At 44.2% G+C, this 24,895-nt stretch overlaps 1 protein-coding gene across 4 annotated transcripts in view; it reads right to left on the bottom strand.

Annotated features, from left to right (window-relative positions):
- Window positions 1-4,274: 4,274 nt before the first annotated feature.
- The window catches only part of CTNND2 (catenin delta 2), a 928,193-nt gene continuing 907,572 nt past the window's right edge, over window positions 4,275-24,895 (bottom strand). For all 4 annotated transcript variants that reach the window (XM_007961220.3, XM_007961217.3, XM_007961219.3 and 1 more), the window contains 4 exons: window positions 24,261-24,387; window positions 19,793-19,924; window positions 13,504-13,577; window positions 4,275-5,479 (listed from right to left, as the gene is read on the bottom strand). In XM_007961220.3, coding sequence (XP_007959411.2) covers window positions 5,219-5,479; window positions 13,504-13,577; window positions 19,793-19,924; window positions 24,261-24,387 — 594 coding nt within the window. In that variant the 3' untranslated portion in view covers window positions 4,275-5,218. The remainder of the gene's footprint in view (window positions 5,480-13,503; window positions 13,578-19,792; window positions 19,925-24,260; window positions 24,388-24,895) is intronic.

The raw sequence follows: 24,895 nt of genomic DNA, 5'->3' as shown, positions 1-24,895 counted from the left end.
TGATTGCTCATTGGAAGCCTCTCCACTCCTTACGTCTTGCCAGACACCATCTCTGCTGTCTCATATTCCTCAGGTCACTCAGCTAGGAGTGCATCTTTTCCCTTCCTTCCACTCAGTTGTGGTTAGCATATTGTGCATTGCACTAGACTAGTGGTTTTCAACTGGGGCCGATTTTGCCCCAGGGGACATTTGCTTATACCTGGAGATGGGCTTGAATGTCACAGCTGCAGGTGGTGATTCTGTAAGCAACAAGGGGGTAGAGGCCAAGGATGTTGATAAATATCCTAAAATGCATAGGAAAGCATTTCACACCACCCCCAAACAATTATTCAGCCCAAAAAGTCAGTAATGCATTGGTCGAGAAGCCCTGCAGTAGAGCGATAGGTGTATGTTGTATTTTCTCTGAGACTGTTGTCAGCACCACCCTGGGGTTATGTCTTTGTCATGCATGCAAGTTCCAGTACAGAGAACCAGGTACTTCATAATGTCTTCATTTTCTTGAGAAACTGAGCAATCAAATATTGTAAAGTTTAAAAATGTGTGATTTTTATGTGGTTATTGTTGAAGATTATGTCAAGAATTCTATTGTCTTACTAAGGCCCGAACTTGACTTAAAACTCCACTTTCGTTATTACCTAGTGTGCTTAGGGAGTTGGGGATGGGTCTTATTTCTTCTTTATCCTTCGTGGCTGATGAGGCTTTAGGTGCAGACAAGTTACTCTTGATGGAACTGATGAAGAGACGGACGATCAAGTGCCTGCTTTGCTAGTTCGGAACTGGGTATTACAACAGGGGTTGCATTAGAAAGCTTCTGTCTGGAAAAAACATGCATGGGCCCCCTGGTTGGGCATGTTCTAGCTGTTGTTTGCAAGCAACTGGAGGTCTTGTTCTCTTTGCTTTGTACAGCCAAGCACTGTCACGGACACCCAGAAGTCTCATTCCTACGTATCTACAGGTTACAAAGCGATATGCTGCCTTGCGATGAGGTGGTGTGCACGAGGCTCTCTTGCCCACAGGGACCTCTCTGCAGGATGGAGACCAGCACACTTTAATGTAGATTCTGATCTGAAATGCACCACAGGAAGGGAACTGGTTCTGAGAGCCGAACCAAGCTTTAATAACTCACAAGTCCAGTTCTCTTATTAAGCACTTGGGTACAAGTTCGTCTGTGTGAATCCCTTGGGGCAAACTGAACTCAGAAATTTTCAGATTTTAGAAGGTAATCTGGGTGTGCACCACACATTCCATAACACGCACAGCAGAGTCTAGGCAGGACCTGGTAGTCAATGCACCATGTGTGAGAAATATCAGAGGAGTCTCATGAGGTCAGAGAAGCGAAGACCATTCATAGCTTGGAGTTTGTTCAGGTCAGGCTTTGCTACCAAGTGCACTACAAGGTGGTTTTTTTTTTTTTTTTGGTTTCGGAGATTTGGGGATTTTAGAGAGACCCAGGGATACAAGGCTGCTGGTAAGAAGATCAGGTTGGTCTTGATGAGATGGTTGCCCAGCATGAGTTTCTATTATAATCTCGTTTCGACCACAGTGTAGAAATGAAATGTCAGGTGCGGAGTGGAGCTATGGGGCCTTAGGGGAAATGCTGCCGTGGAAAATCCTGCTACATTGCAGCAGTCTCCGGCATGTCAGCAGCCTCTGGCCTGCGATGCACAGATCTCTAAAGCACCCCCTGGGCTCCCCTGATTGCTGGCTTATTTTCTCTCTCTTTGTCACACAGAGGTTCCTTTGGTCTTGAGATAAAGGTCAGGTTTCTGTGAACCGACTGGCTGCAGCCTTTCTTCTTCTGCCGTCGGAGGTGGAGGTGGGCTGAGGTGTCTGGAGTGCCCTATTTCATGGGTAAGAGACCCCAACAGCCTGGATGAACACTTTTATAAACAGCATTTTGTCAGACAAGAGCCATATTCATTTCCCTGTTGCTGTGTGAGTGAGAATACTGTGTCTTCAGACAGTCAGACCTCACTTCTCAGGGGCACAGTTCTCAGAGACGAAGTGGACAGTATCAGACATTAAAAAGGAGCTGAAGAGAAACAAGACATACCAAATACATGGAGGTTTTTTGTTTTTTTCTACTGAGTTTAAACACTGCTTTCTTTAAACAGCAGCTTTCCATAATGCACGAGTCTTATTAATATGAACCAGGTCATTGTTGGTTAACCTTCACCTAGGTTAGCTCCAAATACGATGTGACATCTTATGTCACCCTGATTCTTCTAAACCTGATATTTTATTGCCTAATGCATGCCTCTTAATGAGGAGCATAGCATAAATGTGTGATAATACAAAGATCTTATTTTTAAATGCTACTGTTATCCATAATGGTACAAGGGTATACGGACTGTTCCTTAATGAGTCCCTGGTGACCATCACTCTCAAGTAAAAAAAAAGAGTGGGGGGGACTGGATTGTACATCCTATTAAGTGCATTGGGTTTTTATGGTCTACCACAGGGACTGAACAGAAAAAGAAATATCCTCGCTTCCCCCCTTTCCTCTGAAAAACACCATTCCCATCTCTGTAGGAAAATTCAGGGTCTGGAGGCTCTTGTAGATGCAAGACACAGCCACTTGTGGGAGGGGGCCTTACTTTCAGGACAATGAAAGCCAAAACAAAGGTTTCTTGTCACTTGGGGCTTTTATCCAGTACATCCCATGTTACAAACAATAAATCACTGGCTGACCAACCTTCTTTGCCAAGGGAACCTGGGGGGGGGGGGGGGGCTTTAGGCTATTTCATAGTTCAAGTAAGACCCCATCTATCGACTTATCTACCTTCATCTACCTATCCATCCACCATCTATCATCTATCTATAGCTATCTATCATCTATTTGTCATCTCTCTCTCTGTCTACATCTATCCTCAATCTATTTGTATATGTGCATAAAAAGGAAAAAAGGACTGGCTTGAATAACTGCGAACACTTCTAAATTTTTCCCGCTATCTCTACTTCTGATGCTGGAGGCTCCTAGCTGAGTCAGCTACTCACAGCCTGGCACAATGTGCTCTCAAAGAATTATGGGATGCAAAGACATCCATGCTCTTCAAGAGTCGCAAATGTAGGGCACGCATTGAGACTCAAAAATCATAAAGAAAATATAAAGTTTGTACTAGGAGGAGGAATTTCATAGCACATTAATTCTGTGGCACAACTCCAACCAGAGAATGAGTCCTATTGCTTCCTTCTGGAAAGGTTAAGCCAGCCCTTACGTTATAGGGAAGTCATGTCCATATCACATTCTCTTTACTGTTGCATCGTATGATACAGATGAAGTGGAAACCTTGTCTTCGATGCGCCATGTTTCTGTCTCTCTAGAGAGGCTGAAGCATTCCTGTGAGGGAACCCAGAAATGTTGAGTCCTGTATGTCCAACTAGTACATAAGTCATACATACATTTCTGTCTACTGCTCTATTCTGAAAGTTAACTTTTCATTTCCAAAACTATGCGTGAATCTAGTATCATTTGATTGTTGTTAAATTTGGAGAAAGAACCATTTACTTGAGACTTGGAGCTGAATTAAACTATGTAGAGTGAAGGGAAGCCAGTTTTAAAGGACGATGGCAGCCAATTTCTTTTGTTACTTATGTTTTTATTTTTTCCAAGAACAGTTAACATTTACTAGGCACCTATTGGCCTCAGTCACTTGCATCTAAAGAGCAAAGCTAATTTACCCACGGCCCGTGTTCTTTTAAATGGTTAGCCTTATTTCTTAGCTCTGTTAACCACTATTCTAACGTTAGCTTCAAGTTCAATTTTAATTATCTATTCCATAGTTGTCTACTGCTCCCTGCCACATGAACAAAAAGTTTGGGGGAATAAGGCGAGCAGTTTACATTTTCTGTGGATACTTCAAGTAATTGGCCCCAAAGTGAAATTGAGTTGGCCATGGTTTATTGTGTTCTGAGGGGATAAAATGTGTAAGGAAACGGACCTGTAGAAAGGGTTGATATCCAAGTATGTGTGAATGTGTGAAAATCCTATAACTCCACTTCAACTGGCCTAATATCCTGAGTCACTAGATGGTCAGAAGAATAGATACAGTACAAAAGGAACAAAACAATGTACATTTATACTAAAAACCAAAAACAAAGTTTGTACAAGATGAACAGCAAATGAAATAGCTTCTATCAAAACAAAATCTCACACAGGTCATTTTTTTAGTATGTGGACATACATACACCCACACACACACAGACACACAAGCAAGAATGTGTATTTTATAAGATATAGGTCCTTGGAAATAGACATTCTTAGCAAATATGGATGACAGATCAATTGTAATTTATTTTCTTTTAACACTGTATCATCATAAAGAAAACTGGTATAAATGAAAAAATCTATTTCAAATATCTACATCTAAAATTTTAGGCAGTGAAAAAGCACTTTGTTGACAAGGAGTGTGGAATGATGTATGTTAATTGTCAGAAACTGCTGAATGCCTTGTTTAGTTGCCACAAACAAATTCACATATCAGAACGAACAATACTGCTAAATACTCCTTTTTTCCTGCTTTTTTTTTTTTTTTTTTTTTTTTTTTTTGTTAAAACATACTGGGAGAAAGTAAAGAAAAGAAAAACTGGAAATCCATACATCTTTCAAAAGTTTGAAATTGAAGCAATATTTAGAACCATAGATGAGGAAACACGGCGGCATTGGTGTAATATACACAACGCGCTTTTCTTCTTTAATCTGTAATGTACATCAAATACTTTACAACAATGCATTAACAAAAGGCAAGAAACATCTTGCTGTACAGAGGAACCCCAATGCAACTTGAAGCCTAGAGTCACAACGGATGAAGAGAGTAAACAAAGCGTGAGAAGCCGTCCCCCATACAGTGTGTAAACTATTCTGTGTCTTGTGCTTAACGATCACCCTCACGCCCCACCGGCCCGAATGCCTCGTCTCTCCTCCCATCAGCCACGTTCAGTATAAAGCACTTCTCGTTACTCTACAGCTCACACTAGAAAGGTGCTGCCCACTGTCATATTTAGGATCACTTTAGCTTTCTACTGATTTCCAAGTTAACTTGCGATTCATTTAGCTTTCTAAAATAGCTCTTAATATTTTCTTACTGGTTATCACAGCCTTCCTACGGAACAGGCTTTAACAAACTAAATTTGCAGAAGAAAAAAAAATGAAACAGAAAGAAATGTCTTGTGGTATGCATGCACATGCACTGTTCCCGGAGCGCCTGTGCCCGGCTCCTCACACCCAGGAGTCGGGGGAGGCTGGGTAGTGGCTCGTTTCATAGTTCAGTTCACTGTAGGGACGGGCAGCTGAGTAGAAGTCAACGTAGTTGCCGGTGGACTTGAGACCCAGGTGCATGGTGTACTCGCTGGCGGGAGGGCGATGGTGGACCTGGTCCTCGAAGAAGGACTCGTCGTAATTTCTCGTGGAATTCTGAAATGGCTGGTAGGTCTCGTAATCTTTTCTGCTGGGCTCCTGTGGGACTGGCTGTGCTGAAACCTGAACGGGAAAGAAGAGCCACACTGGGTTACTTGGTTTCCCTTGACTCAGCCTCCCTCTTGCCCCGGCACCCAACTCTCCTTCAAAGAAGAGGCTGTGTACATCCAGGCATTCACCACTGCGGCGCTGCTCCTCCAAAACTGCCAACTGGCATTGGCTTTCTTTTTGAAAACTGACTCCTAGGTCCACGTGCTATCATTCTGCATGATCTTTATCATGGCAAAATATACGTAACATAAAACTGCCTGCTTTAAGAAATGTGGAAGTGTAAGATTAACTAGGTGGCATTAAGAACATTCACAGTGTTATGCAACCATCACCACCATCCATTTCCACCACTTTTAAAATCATCCCAAACAGAAACTCTGTGCCCATTAAATGTAATTCCTCATCCCCTCTCTCTGGGCCCATGGCAAGCACCATTCTACTTTCTGTCTCTAGAAATCTGCCTAATGTAGGCACTGCATAGAGTACTTGTCCTTGTGTGACTGGCTTCTTTCACTTAGCATAAAGTTTACATGGTCCATCCATGGTGTTGCATATGTCAGACCTTGATCCGTTTTTGTGGCTGAATAATATTCCACTGTGATGTGCACTGCTCCACTGATGAATGCACTGAAAGCCATGACTTCACCTCAATGCAATGTATCAATGTAGCAGAACTGCACTTGCACCCCATGATTGTATCCCTATAAAAATAAAACAGTCCATGGTAGGCACAGACCACATTTTACTTATCCATTCATCTGTTGATGGACACTTGGGTTATTTTTACCTTTCAGCTGCTGTAAATAATGTTGCAATAAACATTGGTGCATTAGTATCTGTTCTAGTCCCTGGGGTCCCTTTTCAAGCACCTGTTCCTGAAATGAGCAGAACCTCCCAAGGTGAAGGGTGAGGGTAACCCTATAGCAAGTACATACCGGGATGCACGAAGCTCTGCTAATGGGCAGTAATTGGGGAGGAAGTCTGGTGTGAATTATTAAACACTCTTAAAGAAATACTGTTTGATCACTTTTGGGCGGACTCTGTGACTCCCTATTAATTTAACTAAAGTTCAGCACGGAAATGTCCTCTAGAAATTGGTCTTAGTTAATAGATAATGATTTGTAATTAGCACGTTGTGTGTAAATGAATGCTTTTAATGGCTTACACATAATTCTTCTCTCGAGTAAGTGAAACTCCCTCTTATATATGTCATTGATTTATACTAGTAATCGACCTGATCTTCAAAGAAGTGGTGAACTTCATCACAGCAGCTGTCTAGGATGTCCCACGTGTCTAGTTAGTGGTGGCTGAATGAATGAGGTTTCTATCTACCTACAGAAGTCCAAAAGTCCATACAGCATAAACCTTTGTTAGCCTGTGAGCTAATAAAGGATGAGAGGAACATTTGGAATGAATGTGCAACATCTGCAATTAAATACTGCTAAGTCCAGCAATTAAATACTGCTAAGTCTACTGGACTGCGTTGCTAGGTTGGGGTGCCCTTTTCTATTCTTTGAAGAGCTCTGCTTGTGCTCTGCTGAACTCCACTCCGACACAAGGCTGCTTTCTAACTGCAAGACATGCAAAGGCTCAGAATCTAGAAGTCTGGAAAAATTACACAGGGAGGGAGCTAGATTTGCTGTGTTTCTAGTTCAGCAGGGCACCCTATTCAACATTTAGCAAATTCTTTAATACTCCAGTAGTCATAAATATTTATGTGTGTTTGTGTCTGTCTACATCAATATCTATAATCTATCATCTGTCTGTTTTCCTGTCCACCCACCAATCCATCCATCCATACATCCCTCCAGCAAACTCCCATCTTATAGATAAGAAAACTTAAGCACAGAGAAGTTAAGAAACTTCCCCAAAATATCATAGCTAGTGGTGGTGTGAGCTGGAACTGGAACATATGGCTGGCTGACTCTAGAACCCAGGTGTTCTATCAACCTAGCCCAGTCCCATCAGAGCCAAGGCGGCCAAACGTTGGAGGACAGGCCTCAAGGAGCTGACTCCAGGCTCCAAGAAAGAAAGTCGGTGGACAAAAGAGACCCAGAAACAGTGTGTTTTCTGATGCCTATTTCGGGGGCCAGGGGAGGCAGTGCAGGGGACAGGAATGTCTTCAGGGGGAGTCACTCACAAGGGTTATGGGTTTCCTCCAAAGTGGCTTCTGCTTTCATTTTTTTTTTTTTTTTCTTTTGCACAACCTTGTTCAAATTGCTTTGAGACTGTTGTCATGTTCTCTCTGGTTGGTGAACATTTTGGAGCTGGGTATCAGCTTTTTGAGCCTCTTACCCCAGAGAATTAACTTCTTCCATTCATCTGCACTGTTCATAACCCACACCAATCACTTCTGAGGTTTGGTGCCCAGTCCCAAGAGTGTGTAGAAATGGATTGTCATAGGTGGCATGTGACACTGCTGCACCCGGAGAGACTGAATTTGCTCACCGGTCTTGTGGTATGGATGTCTGCTGGTGAAACACATCTGTGGTGGAGGAATACTGGCTGCATTTTAAACTTTAAGAGAATATCTGACAGTGTTGAAAATCTGGCTGATGAAATGACCCCTCCCAAAGCCCTCCCCACATAAGAGCTAAAAATAAATGCATTAAAAATTGCACAGTTTGCATCAGCCAGATTTGGATGAGGGAAGTAGAATGATGCCCCAATAGAGCAGTGGGGATTTCTGAATCTGGGTGTCTGTTATGGCCTAGAGAAGCCCAGGAACACGCAAGCCTGAAGCTTTTGGCTTCTTTGCCTTAACGCTGCATCTTGTTTTGGAAAAGAGCTATGACCAGCAGCTCACTCCAGGGTCAATGTGCCCACACTCTCTGCACTCCGTTCCATGGCTTCTGTTTCCACCAAGTTATCTTTGCTGAATTTTTTCCTCAACAGTAGAATGTTCACTCTAAATTATGGATAGTGTCACGACATCTTCCAACTCTGTTAGCATAATGACAAAAGACTTATATGGGTTTATTCCTTAACAAATTTGCCAGGAAACTGGATTTATTTTGAACACAAGGTGAACAGTAGCCCAGTACAGATCTTCAAACTTTTCCATGTCTCAGAGTGTTCATAGAAAGACTCAGAGTGTTCACAGAAAATGAAGGAGGCCAGATATTAAGTATCAGTGGTTCTCAAAGCATGATCCCAAGACCAGCAGCATCAGCATCACCTGGGAACTTGTTAGAAATGCAGATTACTGGGCCCCACTCCAGAGCTACTGAATCAGGGCCTCTGGGGATGGGCTCCAGCAATCTGTGCTTTAACAACCCTTTGGGGAATTCTGGCTCATGCTCCAATTTGAGAACCACTGGCACAGAGGTGAAAAAAATGGGACAGGATGACAGAAGAACCAGGATGAGTGTTTGCCTCTTCCTGGCTGGGGGACTGAAGGAAACACATATGCTCCTGGGATCTCATCTTCCTCCTTTCTGCGGACAGTTACAACTGGCCTGCTCACGTGACAGTAGAACTAAGGACACCAGGAAGGAACTCAAGATTCTGGTTTTGTTATCATTTAAATATTGGTCATCAAAACAGCAAGGCTCTTTGTTTCTAGTTCCTGAACAAAAATCCTGTCAGCTAGATAGATACCGTTCAATATGATATTTCTCTTTATAAGTATGGGGTGGACTGGTAGAAGCTCAAAAGGGTTTTTGGAAAGTATGCATAGTTAAGACTTTTTTGTTTTTTTTTTCTTTGAGACAGGGTCTCACTTTGTCACCCAGGCTGGAGTGCAGTGGCACACTCATGGCTCACTGCAGCCTCCACCTTCCAGGTTCAAGCCATCCTCCTGCCTTAGCATCCCAGGTAGCTGGGACTACAGGCACACACCACCATGCCCAGCTAATTTTTGTATTTTTTGTAGACACACGGTTTTGCTATGTTGCCCAAGCTGGTCTTGAACTACTGAACTCAAGCGATCTGCCTGCCTCGGCCTCCCAAAATGCTAGGATTACAGGCATTAGCCACGGCGCCCAGTCAGTGAAGTCTAAAGTGATGTCTGTAACCCACTGACCTCAGACATTCAAACCAAAGATCACAAACTGTGTTTTATACTACTGAGGGTTTCTTCTAGGAGGGCTTTAAGCTCAGAGTTCGCTGAAAATGTGCCTGAGTCCCAGGTAGTCACAGGAGCAGCACCCATGTGTGGCCATGTGTCTGCTGCAGGCGTCTCTTTCTCAGTTCTCACTATCTTTTGCCTTATCTTGGAGATCCACTTGAAACTGATTTCCCTCCATGAATCGCTTCCCCATAAGCTCAGTCGCTGTCCAGTGTGAAGCCTGTGAGACCCGGCCGGTGACTGAGCCACCTGGGAGACAGGAGCGCTCAGCAGAGGACAAGCTTCGATGCTGAAACTGACCAAACCCTGGAGCATCCCTCCTGGTGAAACTGTTCCAGGTGCGAAGTTCTGGGGCAACTTTTGGCCCAGGGAAGCTCCCGACATGGAAGCATTCCACCTAGAATGGTTGGCTACACCTCTATGGCCAGAGAATCCAAGTCAGGGATACTGTTTATGAGTCCTCTCTAGGACTTCCAACCGGAAGAGAGTGAAAACGTGTCTTTTGAAGGGTTAGGATGGTTGCACTTTATTGAGTCCCCAAGAGAGAAAGCTGCAAGTCAAGACAAGGTTTATTCCTATAACTTAGTCCAAAATAAGTAAAATGCTTTCCTTCCTCCTCTCCAGGTTCATTGGAGTATCATTATGATCTCTTTGGAAATTTTTTTTTTTTGGGGGGAACCCTCTCTTCGTTGGACATTTAAAAATGTTGTTGGATGTTAGGCTAAGATAGAATGATCCAATCATCCATTTCCCTTGGCTGGTGCCTCACAGGGAATGATGGGGGTCCTGAGCTGTGAAGACAGGACTCAGCTCTGCCAGGGGCCTGCCTGCAATGCCTCGGTCCTGACGAGAGGGGTGGAGCTTGCTCTCCATTCAGGGTGGATTTTAGCAACATTTGCCTGAAGCTCAGCGGCCTTGGTGTTCCACTCTGAGACTGAGTCAAGCACATTCTGGGGACCTCTGGGAGAAAGGCTATGGCTAGGTGGTGTTCACACTCATGGCAAGGATGCCATCTTAGCATATTAATTCTCATTTGCTTACATGCTCAAGATATGCTTAGGTAAAAGAATATGCCCCTTAGAGCCATTATGGACTGTCCTCTAAACCTAGATGGCAAGCAGTCTTTTGGAACCTACTGCAGCCACTCTGTGAGATGTCAAAGACCCCTGGCCATGTCAGGGCATTTCTTCAATGCCAACTCCTGGGAGAGGAAGGTTGGTGCAGAGGGAGCTGGTTCTGGTGAGGAGCTTCTCTCTACCTGGGGGAACTCAAGATGAATCTTACATTCTTGGCGGCAAAATCATGGTCCTATTACAACCTGACAAGAATTGGTAATAAGTGGCAATAGTCTGCTTACTGTACATCCAGAATTTCATAATATTTGCTGCAAGAAGCATGGTTGATTTCCATAAATGAAGTTGGGATTTCTAATTCATTTTGTTTCTGTTTGCCTTTACGGAGGCAGGTTGGCAAGTGAACAGTTGGGGCCTCCCTGGTGACCTGGTGTCTACAACTCATGACCCTATTTATTTAGGCATTGGTTTCTTTGCTTTTAGCAAATACTAGAACTGAGAGTAGGCTGACTAGATGTTAGCAACACATCAAATAGGCCATGACGGCCAAGTCGTTCACCAGGGGGTCACAGACAACACCATATGTTTTCCAGAGTGCTGCACATGGAGTGGGCTGATGCTCACCGTGGGAAGGAGAGATGTATGAAGTTTCTGATCAACGAGGGAGAACAGACTGTGTCTTTTGGCTTTTATAGTTTCTGCAGAGCCAGAGAAAATGAACCTTCAATAAATGTTTGCTGAATAACACACACTCTCTCTTTCTCTCTCTCAGATTGGTTCCTTCAGAATCTACTGTTCAGATATATAGAGTAAAGGAACAGAACAGAGGCCTTAGAAATAACACTACACATCTACAACCATCTGATCTTTGACAAACCTGACACAAACAAGCAATGGGGAAAAGATTCCCTGTTTAATAAATGTTGTTGGGAAAACTGGCTAGCCATATGCAGAAAACTGAAACTGGACCCCTTTCTTACACCTTATACAAAAGTCAACTCAAGATATATCAAAGACTTAAACATAAAACCTAGGACCATAAAAAATCCTACAAGAAAACCTGGGCAATACCATTCAGGATGTAGGCATGGGCAAAGACTTCATGTATAAAACACCAAAAGCAATGGCAACAAAAGCCAATATTGACAAATGGGATTTAATTAAATTAAAGAGCTTCTGCACAGCAAAATAAACTATCATCAAAGTGAACAGGCAACCTACACAATGGGAGAAAATTTTTGCAATCTATCCATCTGACAAAGGGCTAATATCCAGAATCTACAAAGAACTTAAACAAATTTACAAGAAAAAAACAACCCCATCAAAAGCGGGCAAAGAATATGAACAGACACTTTTCAAAAGAAGGCATTTATGCAGCTAACAGATGTATGAATAAAGCTCATCATCACTGGTCATTAGAGAAATGCAAATCAAAACCACAGTGAGATACCATCTCACACCAGTTAGAATGTCAATCATTAAAAAGTCAGGAAACAACAGACGCTGGAGAGGATGTGGAAAAATAGGAACACTTTTACACTGTTGGTGGGAGTATAAACTAGTTCAACCATCGTGGAAGACAGTGTGTCGATTCCTCAAGGATCTAGAACTAGAAATACCATTTGACCCAGCGATCCCATTACTGGGTATATACCCCAAGGGTTATTAAATCATTCTACTATAAAGACACATGTACGTGTATGTTTATTGCAGCACTATTCACAATAGCAAAGACTTGGAACCAACCCAAATGTCCATCAATGATAGACTGGATAAAGAAAATGTGGCACATATATACCATGGAATACTATGCAGCCATAAAAAAGGATGAGGTCATGTCCTTTGCAGGGACATGGATGAAGCGGAAAACCATGATTCTTAGGAAACTATCACAAGAATAGAAAACCAAACACCACATGTTCTCACTCATAAGTGGGAGTCGAACAATGAGAACACATGGACATAGGGGAACATCACACACTGGAGCCTGTCTGGGGGTGGGGGGCTAGGGGAGGGATAACATTAGGAGAAATACCTAATTTGGATGTTGGGTTGATGGGTGCAGCAAACCACCATGGCACGTGTATACCTATGTAACAAAACTGCATGTTCTGCACATGTATCCCAGAACTTAAAGTATAATAATAAAAATAAAACAATAACAATAATAAAAAGAATCTACTGTTCAGTGCTCCTCAAACCTGAATGTGCACACAAGGCCATCTAATTAGAATGCATCTGTGCTGTAGAAAATCTTGAACGGGTTAGGGTTAGGAGCCAGAGGAAGAATCTCTCCTGTATTTCTAACAAGATTCCGGGTAACATTGACACTGCTGGTTCCCCAACTAGACTTTGAGTAGCAAGACACTACAATGCATTTAATGTATTGCAGAATAATAGAACTTATTTATGTATTCTGTCTTTTTCAAGTTCTCTACTGAATTTGCTGTGTCTCCTTTATTGGTAGTGATCATGTATAATGAATGCTTCCTTCCTAACGCATTTGCAGGGTTACAGGAGCTACTCGATCTCTGTCCAGTAATTCTTGTCCAGACAATTCCTATTTAGTAACAACATCCTACACTCGTCCATTTGGGGGTTTCTTTTAGTTTTGCACCATAGGAGAATACTTGCTTTCTGCATCAGATGAAGCACAAGGTTCAAAGGCCATTTGCAAATTTGAGGCTGCTCTGCCGAGTCCACCACACACACACACACCAGACACACACACACACACACACCCCCGTGCTGCAACAGGAGTGAGGAGGGCCTCAGGGGACACTGCCTCCTCTTTCAGTTCTTTATGTTAGTTGGATGAAATTTATGTTTAAAATTCCAGGTTATTTCACGAGTCACATTGAAAAAGACATACAAACGTGGTGCATTTCCTTTACCTGGTTGTGTTTGATGTCTTCAGCAGGCGCACCATATGAATTCCTATACAAAGTTGAAATTCCAGTGTTTTGAGCTAAAATTAAAAGGAAAACAAAAGTTTAGCGAAGAAAACAACATCACAAATGAGGAATAGTGGTTACTGGAGCAAGTTCTTGCCCTAACAAAGCTTGTTTTCTTGGGGACCAATCCAAGTAGAAGATATTCTTTGGAACTGAACACTTCATTTTACATACAGATATTAAAAAAGGAGAACAGTTATTCTAGAAAATCCCCATAGCATGTCAGCCGCTTGCAATAACGCTCACATCGCAGACAGGGTCAGGGCAGGTGCTGCAAACAGATGGTCATTTTGTAAGTTTTATGGCCTTCTTTTCTGGTGAAAACTGGCGGGTAATAAAGGCTTGTCACCTGCACTGAAGCATGCAGGAGTCTGTATTAGCAGCTTAGCTTTTAGCCGGAGAGTGACAAGAATAAAATTTCTAATTTGAGCTCACAGAAGTGCTTGATCATCTTTCAGACAGTTCATTTCTTACAGGCCCAAAAGATGGGCAGGGAGCATCGCTGCATGTCCCCCACGCATCTGGAAGCCTGTGGCTTTCGAATCAAACTAGATGCAGAGGGAGGATCCCGCTCTGTTGTCTGACTTGCCCGTGGTCTAGATGAAAGAGATGAAGGTCTCCTCTAGTTGCTATCAGCTTCTGAAGGCCCAGAAAGGGGGCCTGTTAGCCCACTTCCTTATGGCAAACCCTTGAAGCTCAAGCCATCCACTCAGACGAAGGGCACAGGCCACCACTCCCTTCACAGCTGCTGAAGGGTCATGGTTCAAGAAATCTTTGGTAGAATGACCATATCACCTAGCAATCCCATTGCTGGGTGTATATTCCAAAGAAAGGAAATCAGTATACCAAAAGATATCTGTACTCCCATGTTTATTGCAGCACTGTTCACAATAGCCTAGATGTCAAAGTAACCCAAGTGTCCACCAACAGATGAATGGGTAAAGAAAAGGTGGTATATGTACACAACAGTGTTTGGCCATAAAAAGAATGAAATCCTGTCACTCGCAGCAACACGGATGGAATTGGAGGTGATTCATGTTAAGTGAAACAAGCCAGGCACAGAAAGACAAACATCATATGTTCTTGCGCATATGTAGAAGCTAAAAAAAAAAATGATCTCATGAAGATGGACAGTAGAATCATGGTTACCAGAGACTCAGAAGCGGAGTTGGGAGAGAGGAATAAGAGGGGATGGTTAATGGGTAAAAAAATAGTTACAAGAGAAAAGATCTAGTGTTTCATAGCACAATGGGGCAACCATAATTCACAATAATTTATTGTATATTACAGAACAACTAGAATAATGGGATTGGAATGTTCCTAATATAAACAATAAATGTTTAAGGTGACGGTATCTTAATTATCCTTATTTGATTATTATACGCTGTATGAAAATCATGATACTTGTATGAAAAAATCACATGTACCCCTTAAGTACAACTATTATGTATTCATAAATTAAAAAAAAAAAAAGCTTTGGAAAATGCTGTCTGTCTAGTGTCAGTGGGGTATAAAACACTCTAAAACTAGGAAGGGCTTGTTTGCTTCCAGTATTTCGGGGATAATGAAGTAGGATCACTCCACCTACAGGCCACAAGAGAAAGGTCAGTATAGCCTTTCAAGGTCTAAGTTCACTCCACCCATGATTTTTTACCTAAGAGTTCGTTACAGCTGTGCAATAAAATTCCTCCTGGAGAGTTCGGCTTAGAAAGTGAGGGCCGAGAGCCCATTTTTCCATTTTAAAGACCATTCTGCTATCCTCTCTGTTGAATGCATGTCACTCCTGTCTCTGTATTATGGTGCAAACCATTGTCTCTCTCGGGACCATTGCTACCGAATCCTCCTTGAAGACACAACTTCCACTCTGCCCAGCCCGATTCCTCCATCCATCCTGTTACCAACAGCCAGAATGCTGTCTTTGTAACCCAAGTTGGCTTCTGTCTCTTTCTCTGCTTGGAACACTCCAATGCTCTTCACCCCGAGATGGCTCTCCGCTACGGCCATGAGGCCCTGTAAGGTTTGTTTTCTGTCTAACCTCCCAATCGTTTCTCCCTCCTCTCCTCCTGTTAAAGGAGCCCCAGCTTTGCTGACCCTCCTTCCTCAGATCGGGGAAAACTTGTTTAGCTTCAGCTGGGTTGTCTTTGCTGATCTTTCTCCCTGGAACTTGCATCCCTCAGACTTTCAATGTTTCCTCCTCCCACGTCAAGTGAAGTAACCCCCTCTGCCTGCACCCCCATCTCATTACCCTGTTTCTTCTTCCTACTCAACACAGTGCAGTACCATCTTGCTGGGAACTTGTTCTATTGTTTACCTTATGTACTGTCTGCCTTCTTCTTCCAGAGCAGAAGGCCCATGAGACAGAAACAGTCCGTCCTGCTGCTACCTCTGTATGTATCCTCAGAGCCTGGCACAGTGCCTGGCCTCAGTGGACACCCATAGAGTAAGTGCCCCATTTGCTGAATGAATAAATGAGTAAACCTTAGATAAATCTGCCTTCAGAGCTATAATTTGCTATAGAAAATGTCACTTCAGGGATAAGGTGAAATTTTGTTTTTTCTGTTGCTCAGAATTAAATGCACATATTTTTTAGAACATTTGCACTATTGTAGTCTTGGCCTCCCTCCCTGCTGTGAAATCATAAACAGATTTAAGATTCCTCTTATCAGAGGAATCTTAAAAGCATGAGGCAGAGTTTGTGGCTTCTGAGTCTAGGATGTTAATACTGGAAGTTCTTCCCCTCACCCATTTAAACGAGACCATAGCTGAGACTGAACTACCTTTATGGACGCTTGAGGCAGAGGAATTCACAGAGGCTCCACCCTCATATGACCCAGCTAATAGTGGACCCACAGAAGGATGCCTTTCTATTTTTCTATCAGCCCTCAAATACCCAATTTCCAACTGAATCAACACCCTGAAGACTAGAATGACTTTCAAAGGCATAAGAGGCCGGGTGTGGTGGCTCACACCTGTAATCCCAGCAGTTTGAGAGGCTGACGGGGGAAGATCACTTGATGTCAGGAGTTCAAGACCAGCCTGGCCAACATGGTGAAACCCTGTCTCTACTAAAAATATAAAAATTAGCCAGGCGTGGTGGCAGGCACCTATAATCCCAGCTACTTGAAACGCTGGTGCAGGAGAATTGCTTGAACTCGGGAGGTGGAGGTTATAGTGCGCTGAGATTGCGCCACTGCACTCCAGCCTGGGCGACGGAGCGAAACTCCATCTCAAAAATAAATAAATAAATAAATAAATAAATAAATAAATAAATAAATGGCATAAGAAAGACACTGGCAAAAACAAACAGATCATTGGATGAAAGGGTATGTGGGAAGCTCAGATGGGAGGGAAAAACCTCCAGGTGAATTTAAAGGTCAGGCGGTGGAGCTGCTGGGATGATGCAGCCCTTTCTTGAGATGAACTGAACATGTGAGGTTCCCAGGCATCCAGGGCTGCAAGAACTCGCTGCTGAAGCCGGCATGCCTGAATGAACAGCCGACTGGGTTTCTCAGGGCTCCCCAGTGGCAGAGAAACACTTAGGAGAGAAGAATTTCAAGAAGCTTCATCCAAGCTAGAAAATGAATCCACAAAAGGAGGGTGGGGGAAGCCTGGAAAAAACACCTAGATGGATCTGAACTTCTAAGAGCTCAGAAGAAGAGATGACAGCTCCATCAAAGAGATGTTTCCACTTCCAGCCCTCACAGGCTGCATTTTGAGGGTGAAGCTTCCCTTGTTTTCATATCAGAAGGAACGTTTTCTTGGCAGGGAATGAAACAAGGAAGATGGCAGTTTTTCAGGTTATCTTTCAATGCACGGAACTTTCGGTGTCCTGTGGATTTGTTCTTGAACAAGAAAAAGCATTGCTTTTGATGTGGAGGCCACGAGAAATCTGATTTTGCAAGTAAACCCTGGAATGATAAGCATTTGCTAACATCTTGCAGGGTGGGGGTTGGAAACTCAATCTCCCCATCTCTATGTGAAAGACTGGCTTCCACTCGGCTTGGCTGGGGACTTACTGATACCACTATTGAAAGTGGCAAACCACCACCATCCTCATTTCTGCTATCCCACCGTCACCTCCATCACTCTCACTACCACCACCACCACCATCATTGTTGTGATAATAACAACCGGCATTTACACAGCACTCATTGGCTTTAGAGGAACTTCCCTATATACACATATTATTCAATAAAGATCTCAATGTTCTTTCTGGCTTGCTACATGATTGATAGTGTACTCCTGAATTGCATTTTTAAGTAAGTTAGAGCAAAGCTGTTTTAGCCTCTAAATAAGTTTGAAGAATTACATATACTGAAATTGTCAAGATCCCTGCCATTTTCTAAGAAGATTAAATCTCACAAACATAGTAAATTTTAGGCTTCATTTTATTTTGAGTCCAGGGCACAATCATGTGCCATTGGAACTGTTTTGACATAAACACGCACACCCACACCCACACCCACACCTGAAGTCCTTTTGAATGATTCTCTTGGGCAAGAGAGTTAAAGAGAAACACTAAACTTAATAATAATGCAGTCGATATCACAACGATTCTTTAATCTCAGTGTATCATGCCAGACAGCTGGTGGTGTGGCTACCCAGGGCAATGCTAACTGCACATGGAATTTGGTGTCACGACTAGTTTAGCATAATCAGTACAAATTGGATCCTCTGCCCAATATCTAGACTCCAGGGACTCAGAATTCAGATTCACAGCTTTCTTGGTTCCTGTTCATCTATGCGGCACCATGTAACGGGGGGAAGAAGTGACTGTGAATAATAACCTGGAGTCCATGTAATGAGTTAAGTTTTCCCATTCAGGAAACATCTCAGGAACAGCACTGAGGTGTTCCCTTGTAGGGTCTGCACATGGAGGCAGAATGTGGTCCTGGGGGCAGGGATAAGAAACATCTGTTTATTATACTTTTCTTCATGCAGCTGAGCAGAGTTAACATGGAAAACACTGCCGCTCGGGTAAATGCATTTGCTATTAGGAAAATTTATCTTCACTGTCCTGGTTTGGAAGGCATTTTAATAAATCATCCAATTTGTCTGCTCTGCTTCCCTGCCGGTCTACACCGAAACACTACTGGAGAACTGCCTCCTGCTCTTCACATTCCTCTCCTAAGAGGGTCTCGGTGTATGCACAGCACCTTTGCGCCCGGCTTTATGAATGATCTAACCTGGCCTTGTTCTATTAAAGGCTCTTCTTCATAGCCTATTTTCAGCAGAGACCCATCTCCACGCCCATGTGGTAAAGAGGGTGTGGGGTCCCCGTTGAAAGGTCCTCGGGGTTCCAGCGACTCTGCTTTTAAGGTATAACTCCTTCCACAGCCAGAGCCCACGTAGTGCTTCTTGGAGGAGGGCCATCCAGGGAGAGGGTGAAGTATAGAGAGTTCGGAGGGGGCTGTGAGTGCCTCAAAAGAGGCATATACAGAGTGTACAATGTGTACAGAATATACAGTGATTTAAGGGTAAGCCCTGTTATCAGATGGGCTGGGCACAGCACGGTGGAGGGGGCAGAGACGGGCACTCATTGTACCAATTCTGGCCTCCATAGAGTCTTGGCTGATGAGAAAGGAAGGCAATGGGTGTGACTGAGATAGTGAGGGATGATGAGTGTGAAAGATGAATGCCTCCCCAGAGAATATGCAGTCATCAGCTCTAAGGAAGCTTCTTGGGGGTATGTCATGGTAAGAGGTTGTATCATGGCAAGAGGGGAAAATATCTTAACAGTAGTTTCATGGGGTTCCCCTTAAATCCTCCTCCTGCCCTTCCTCTTTCCGTCCCCACCCTCAGCTCCCCCCTCCCCACTCCCTGCTCCCCTCCCCTTTCCTTCCACCTTCTTTTCAGTTCCCTCCATTCCTAACGCACAGGGCCTGTCTACACTGCCTCCACTGAGTCCCCTCCCCAGTGGGTGATGTCAGTGAGGAAGAAATATATGGGACTCTTCTCTCTAATTTGAAAGATCATTATGAGCTGGGCAAACCAGAGGAAAGGACTGAGAAAAAACACGGGTAGAAAACATTTTCTCTTAGTTATGCTTCTAATCTTAGTACCAATTCTTGGGAATCATCATTATCAAGTTCTCAAGTGACCAGACAGCTGCTAAGTCCTGCTGAGCAGCCGGGCGCTGCCAGCCCCGTGAAGCCTGAAGCCCCATCCTTCTGCCCTGTTGCAGGTCAAGCCACCGAGTCCCAGGAGGGGGCACGCGAGGGCCGCTCACCTGTCATGGCGTCTTTCCTGGAAGTGTGTTCGCCTTTAGCTCCGTGGTAGGTGGCGTTGCCGCCGGTGCACTCATAGTCTGTTTTCCTTTCTTTGAGGCTGATCATTTCCCGAGGTGAAGCTGGGGCACTTGCTACATAAAGAAATCAAAAGGGTGACTTTCTGCGTCTCATTCCACAGCGTGTGTACCTTCCACACAGTCAGGGTCCTCCCTGTGCATGGTCCCGCATCTCTCAATGCCTACGTGAGGACCTCATGGGTTTTCTTTTTAATTTTTATTTTTTTGGCAGTTTTGGCTCTTGTCCCTACCCCATTCCTTCAACTGTGACAACTGGTGCTTTATAGTTTAGGGGGCACAGGACTTGGAGGCTGGCAACTGGGGACTACATCCTGGGGCCATTTTCCTCAGAGAGACAGATCATGAAGGGGACATGACCTGCCCAAGGTGTGTGGGGCAGTTTAGCAATGAAACTGCTCTTGGTTTCTTCCTTTCTCTTCTCTTTTCCTTCCCTTTCCTTCCCACGCTCCCTTCCTTAATTAGATGTGTTTCAGAAGATCTATTACTGATATTGACTAATCCTTGATTAAAATAAATGCAGTTTTAATTAAACACTGAGTCACCTAGAAACTGCCTTGAAAAAAGTCAGAGGAAACAGCTCTCTACATAGGATGATTTGTGGGGCAGAAATAACCAAGCCCACAAAGACCTTTGTCTGTGGCTGCGGTGGGTTGGGGAGGGGGATGGAGGCAGCTCTAGTTCCTGCTAGGGCGTTCTTGCTCCAGCTCTTTGCATAAACACCCCAATAATCTCTGAGGCCTTCCTTACACCTCGGCCACTCACTGCCTGTCCTACTGGGAGGCTGAGCCCTGCCGTTCCTCTTGCACCAATTTCTAAAGTGCTGGGTTGTAACTGGAGCATCCTCCTGGGAGTCCTTAACAAACTGTACTAGAAGAGAGGAAAAGCTGAACTCAGAGACAAGGAAGTCAATAAAAGGAGGTTGAATTTTCATGAGTGATTGAATGGATTGGCAGCAACTCAACCTTCCTGCCAGTGCAGAGGTGCACTGGGAGAGGTGGGGAGGAGCCGTGCATCTGGGTGAGGGGGCAGCTGGTCGCGCACCCCACCCTGTGGGCATCTGCAGCTGTGTCCAGCTCCACAGGAGCTCAGGCGCCATGTCCTTCTGTCAGGAAGCTCTCTCCAGCTCCCGTAGCCGAGGGCAGTGCTTCAGAGCCTTGTTTACCCTCAACACTCACTTGAGAATTTATGGATGCCCAGAGCCCATCCTGGACCTTTTGAGTCTGAATTTTCAGTGACGGGCTTCAGAATCCATATTTACCGAGCCTACCTGATGACTATTAAGGCTAGGAATCCCTAGAGCACTCTGATTTTTAGGATAAACCCCTCTTTCCTTTGCTAGTCTCAAAGTGCCTCTCCAGCCAAACCTCAGTTTACCTTCCAGTTTATCATTCACACCCTCTGTAGGGTCCCTTTGCTCCCTGGGTCTGTGGTCCCCCTAAGGTATCTCTCATGTCACTGTCTGAGTCATGTGATTCAGTTTGTCACCCTTAGTATCTTCTATGTACAAATTCCTGTGCTAGCCACTGTGCAAGGCGGACACACAGATCATGTGGCTCTTCCCGAACTTGTGCAGCTCTCAATCGAGTGAGGAAATGGATGTCCAAGTAAACTAGAATGAGATGCACAAGTGCCCAACAGACATCACAACGAAGTGCTGGGAAGGTAAACACAGCAGGTTGTGGCCACCCTCTCAAACCTGTCAAAATAAAATCATGCCTCAATGCTCAGCTCTTGAAGTCCTCAGGGGTTTTGGATCCTGGATGCCTATTAGAATTCATTACCTGGAATCCTTTAAAAAATACTGAGGCTTGAACCCCACTTGATGCCGGCTGGCCAGAAGTCCTGGGTACAAACTCAGTGGCAGACAGGGAAGAAAACCACGCACCTCGGACAGCTGCAGCACCCTCATCACTTATAGGACAAGCTTAGAGCTGCAATGACTTGATCAAAGACTGAACCTCCCCGATCCACGACGACCCTGTGCAGGTGCAGAGAATGCCCAGACTCTGCTGTGAGGGAACAGAGGCCCCAGGGGAGGGGACTGACAAAGGCTGGGACATGGGCCATCTCCGTCCTGAATGTGAATCTGGGGAGACGTGAGGGGCAGCCATTGTGTCTTATGAAGATTGGGGTTCTGTTGCTTGGAGAGGGGAACCTCTGCAAGAACAACTGAGTCCTTAGCAAGCCCTGTCACTCAACTGGGCTCTGCATCCAGTTCCTGTCTGCTCGCTGGTGCCTTGCTCACCTCTTCCACCTCCTGCTGCTCCCTTCTCTTCTGTTCACCATCTTTTTCTTCCAGGAAAGTCTCTCTTCCTGCCTTTGCCCTTTTGCCTCTGGGTCTTCCCTAATAAAGGTTAGCCTTTTATGAATTACTGCCACACAATCACGAAGGGACAATATTTTAAAGGCTGTTGACCAAAACTTTTAAAATTAGAATCCAATATTGCCCAGATGGTGGTGTTTATTAAACTACATCAAGTGTGTAATTATCTCCTGAGACCTCATACGCAGCAGTCCTTCAAGTCTCCGGTAAATCAGGATTAAGTTCTGGGAAAAATCAAATCACGCAAACAAGTGTTTATTAGGTGTCTGGATGTGCCTTGCCTAGGAAATCCTGAGGCAGCGCACTGGCCGCATGGCTGGGTGAACACAGCCCTGCCTGCTCGCCAGAAAGGGCTACTTCTCTCTCCCAGCCCTTGCCGATCCATCATGTCGTTTCATTCTCATAACACTGATTGGCTCACTGTAATTCTTAATAATTACAGCTTTCCAAAAGACACGGTCCATATGCTTCCCACACTCCATGCACTTTATCTTTTTCAGCCTGCTGGAATTATGGAAATAAGAGGCCTAAGAGGCCACCCCCGTGCTTCTGAGATAGGTGGACATTTCCACAGGTACAGGGGGTTCCTGATCATCATCAAGGGTTGGACTAAATGTGATAAGCAACGACAGTACACTAAAGGGACCAGCTTTCACAGGGCTGGGAGCGGGCCATTTATTTCAGTCAGATATTGGCCATTCATTTCTCATCATGTTGACAGTACAGTCTGGTATGGAGTTATGCAACCATCATTCTTGGGGGTAGGAAGACCACTTTGCTGGGCAATGCTGTCCACCAGGTCCTCCCAGGTGCCATTTCAGAGAATAGGAGTTCCTTAGCAGGAACAGGGCAAAGATGAGTAGGAAGAAAGCTTTCATAAATTAAAGCCTACATTGCTGTGTCTGTGTGGGTGCATACAACTTGTTATCCATCTTTCATTCTCAGAACAAAATCAAAACGCAGAAATCAAAATAAAAGTTTTAAAAACTTAAACTGTGAGGAAAACAGCAAATTTGTGCCATTTATATTACTAAATGGTGTGTTCACATTTGCCTGTCATCTTTCCTCTGATTTTTGGCATTCCTTAACGTGAATTAAAAACAGTATAAAATAAAGTATTTTTATAAATAAAAGAAGTTCAAAATGTAAGCAATAGGAATGTGACAAAATTAGAAAAAAGTAAATGGAATGACTTAGAAGTTGTAGTTGGCTATGATAAGAATGTGCTGGTTTATTGTTAATAATAACAATAAACCATGGCATCTGCTGGTTTATGGTTAATTAAAAAAAGCTAATTAGATATGGAAGAGTTATGAAACCATCAGTGATATGTGTCAAATGTATATCACACTGAAGGAAGAAAGCACATTTGGTCTCCTCTACTTTTTATCCCAATTATGACAAAATGCAACTCAAACTATTTTTATTTTATTTTATTTATTTATTTCTTTTTGAGATGGAGTCTCACTCTGTCACCCAGGCTGGGATGCAGTGGCGTGATGTTGGCTCACTGCAACCTTGGCCTCCCGGGTTCAAGTGATTCTCCTGCCTCAGCCTCCCAAGTAGCTGGGATTACAGGTGGGCGTCACCACACCTGGCTAATTTTTGTATTATTAGTAGAGATGGGGTTTTGCCATGTTGCCCAGGATGGTTTCGAACTCCTGAGCTTAGGCAATCCGCCCACCTCGGCCTCCCAATGTGCTGGGATTACAGGCATGAGCCACCGTGCCCGGCCAACTCAAACTATTTTAAGTTAGAAAAATTGTCCACAGAAACCCCTGATTTGCAGACACATGACAGTTTTCTTTATATTCGTTCCTCATGAATTCAGGTCCATTACATTCATGTCATGCATAGGAACTTGTTAGAGAAGGAGATTTGCTCTGAGTCTGTGTATACAAAACACAGAGCGGCCACCACAGTACAAAGAACAGATTCATTTCCTACTTCCAGCAAAAGTCTGGATGGAAGGCTCTCCTCTGTGTAGGGGCTGGCTCTGGGACTGGGAAGGAGGGTCTTTGCTCAAAGAGAAATAAAGCCTGGCTGGCTAGTGCGGCAGCCTCTTACCTGAGCGGTTGTTGGGAGACACGCGCACGGGGGAGATGGAGGGCGTGCGGGAGGAGGAGTAGGGCCTTTGCCGGTCCCTCTCGATGGTTGAAGACGAGGCTACGAAGTGGTATTGTGACCATCCATCCTGCAAAACACAGCATGCTCCTGTTAGATGGGCAAGACAGAATGATTCTTCACCTCCAGACATTTTTAAGTGCCAAGTATCTGGATTTGCATAATATTTCTATACTGTGTCAAAAGAGGTTCTTGAAGCTCTGCGCCCTCATCGAGGTGAACAGAGCCAAATGTGAATGAAGACACACCTCCTTCCCTCCAGACAGCCTGGCGGGTAGGGCCTGCTTTCCTTCATGAATGTTGAATAAATGGTTTCTTTACAAACCTGCTCTGGTCAGAAGCTTTTACTTTGATGAAAATACGATGCTCAGAATGTTAGGGGACCCGGAAAGTGTCTATTTTTTGCCTACCTGGTTCCAGCTCTGCCTGGCTCCCTCTTCCACTGCCTCAATATTTTCCACAAGGGTTTAGCCCTTTGCTCCCAGGACCTATCTGTTGGAAACCAGAATCTAGGGCAGCGTCCTCCCTTCCCGTTTACCTCCCTATGTCCTTTCCAGCCCAAAATGCCCCACCCTGCC

Source organism: Chlorocebus sabaeus, chromosome 4 (genome assembly GCF_047675955.1).
Source record: "Chlorocebus sabaeus isolate Y175 chromosome 4, mChlSab1.0.hap1, whole genome shotgun sequence".
NCBI lineage: Eukaryota > Metazoa > Chordata > Mammalia > Primates > Cercopithecidae > Chlorocebus > Chlorocebus sabaeus.
This window is presented reverse-complemented; position numbering and strand designations above follow the sequence as displayed.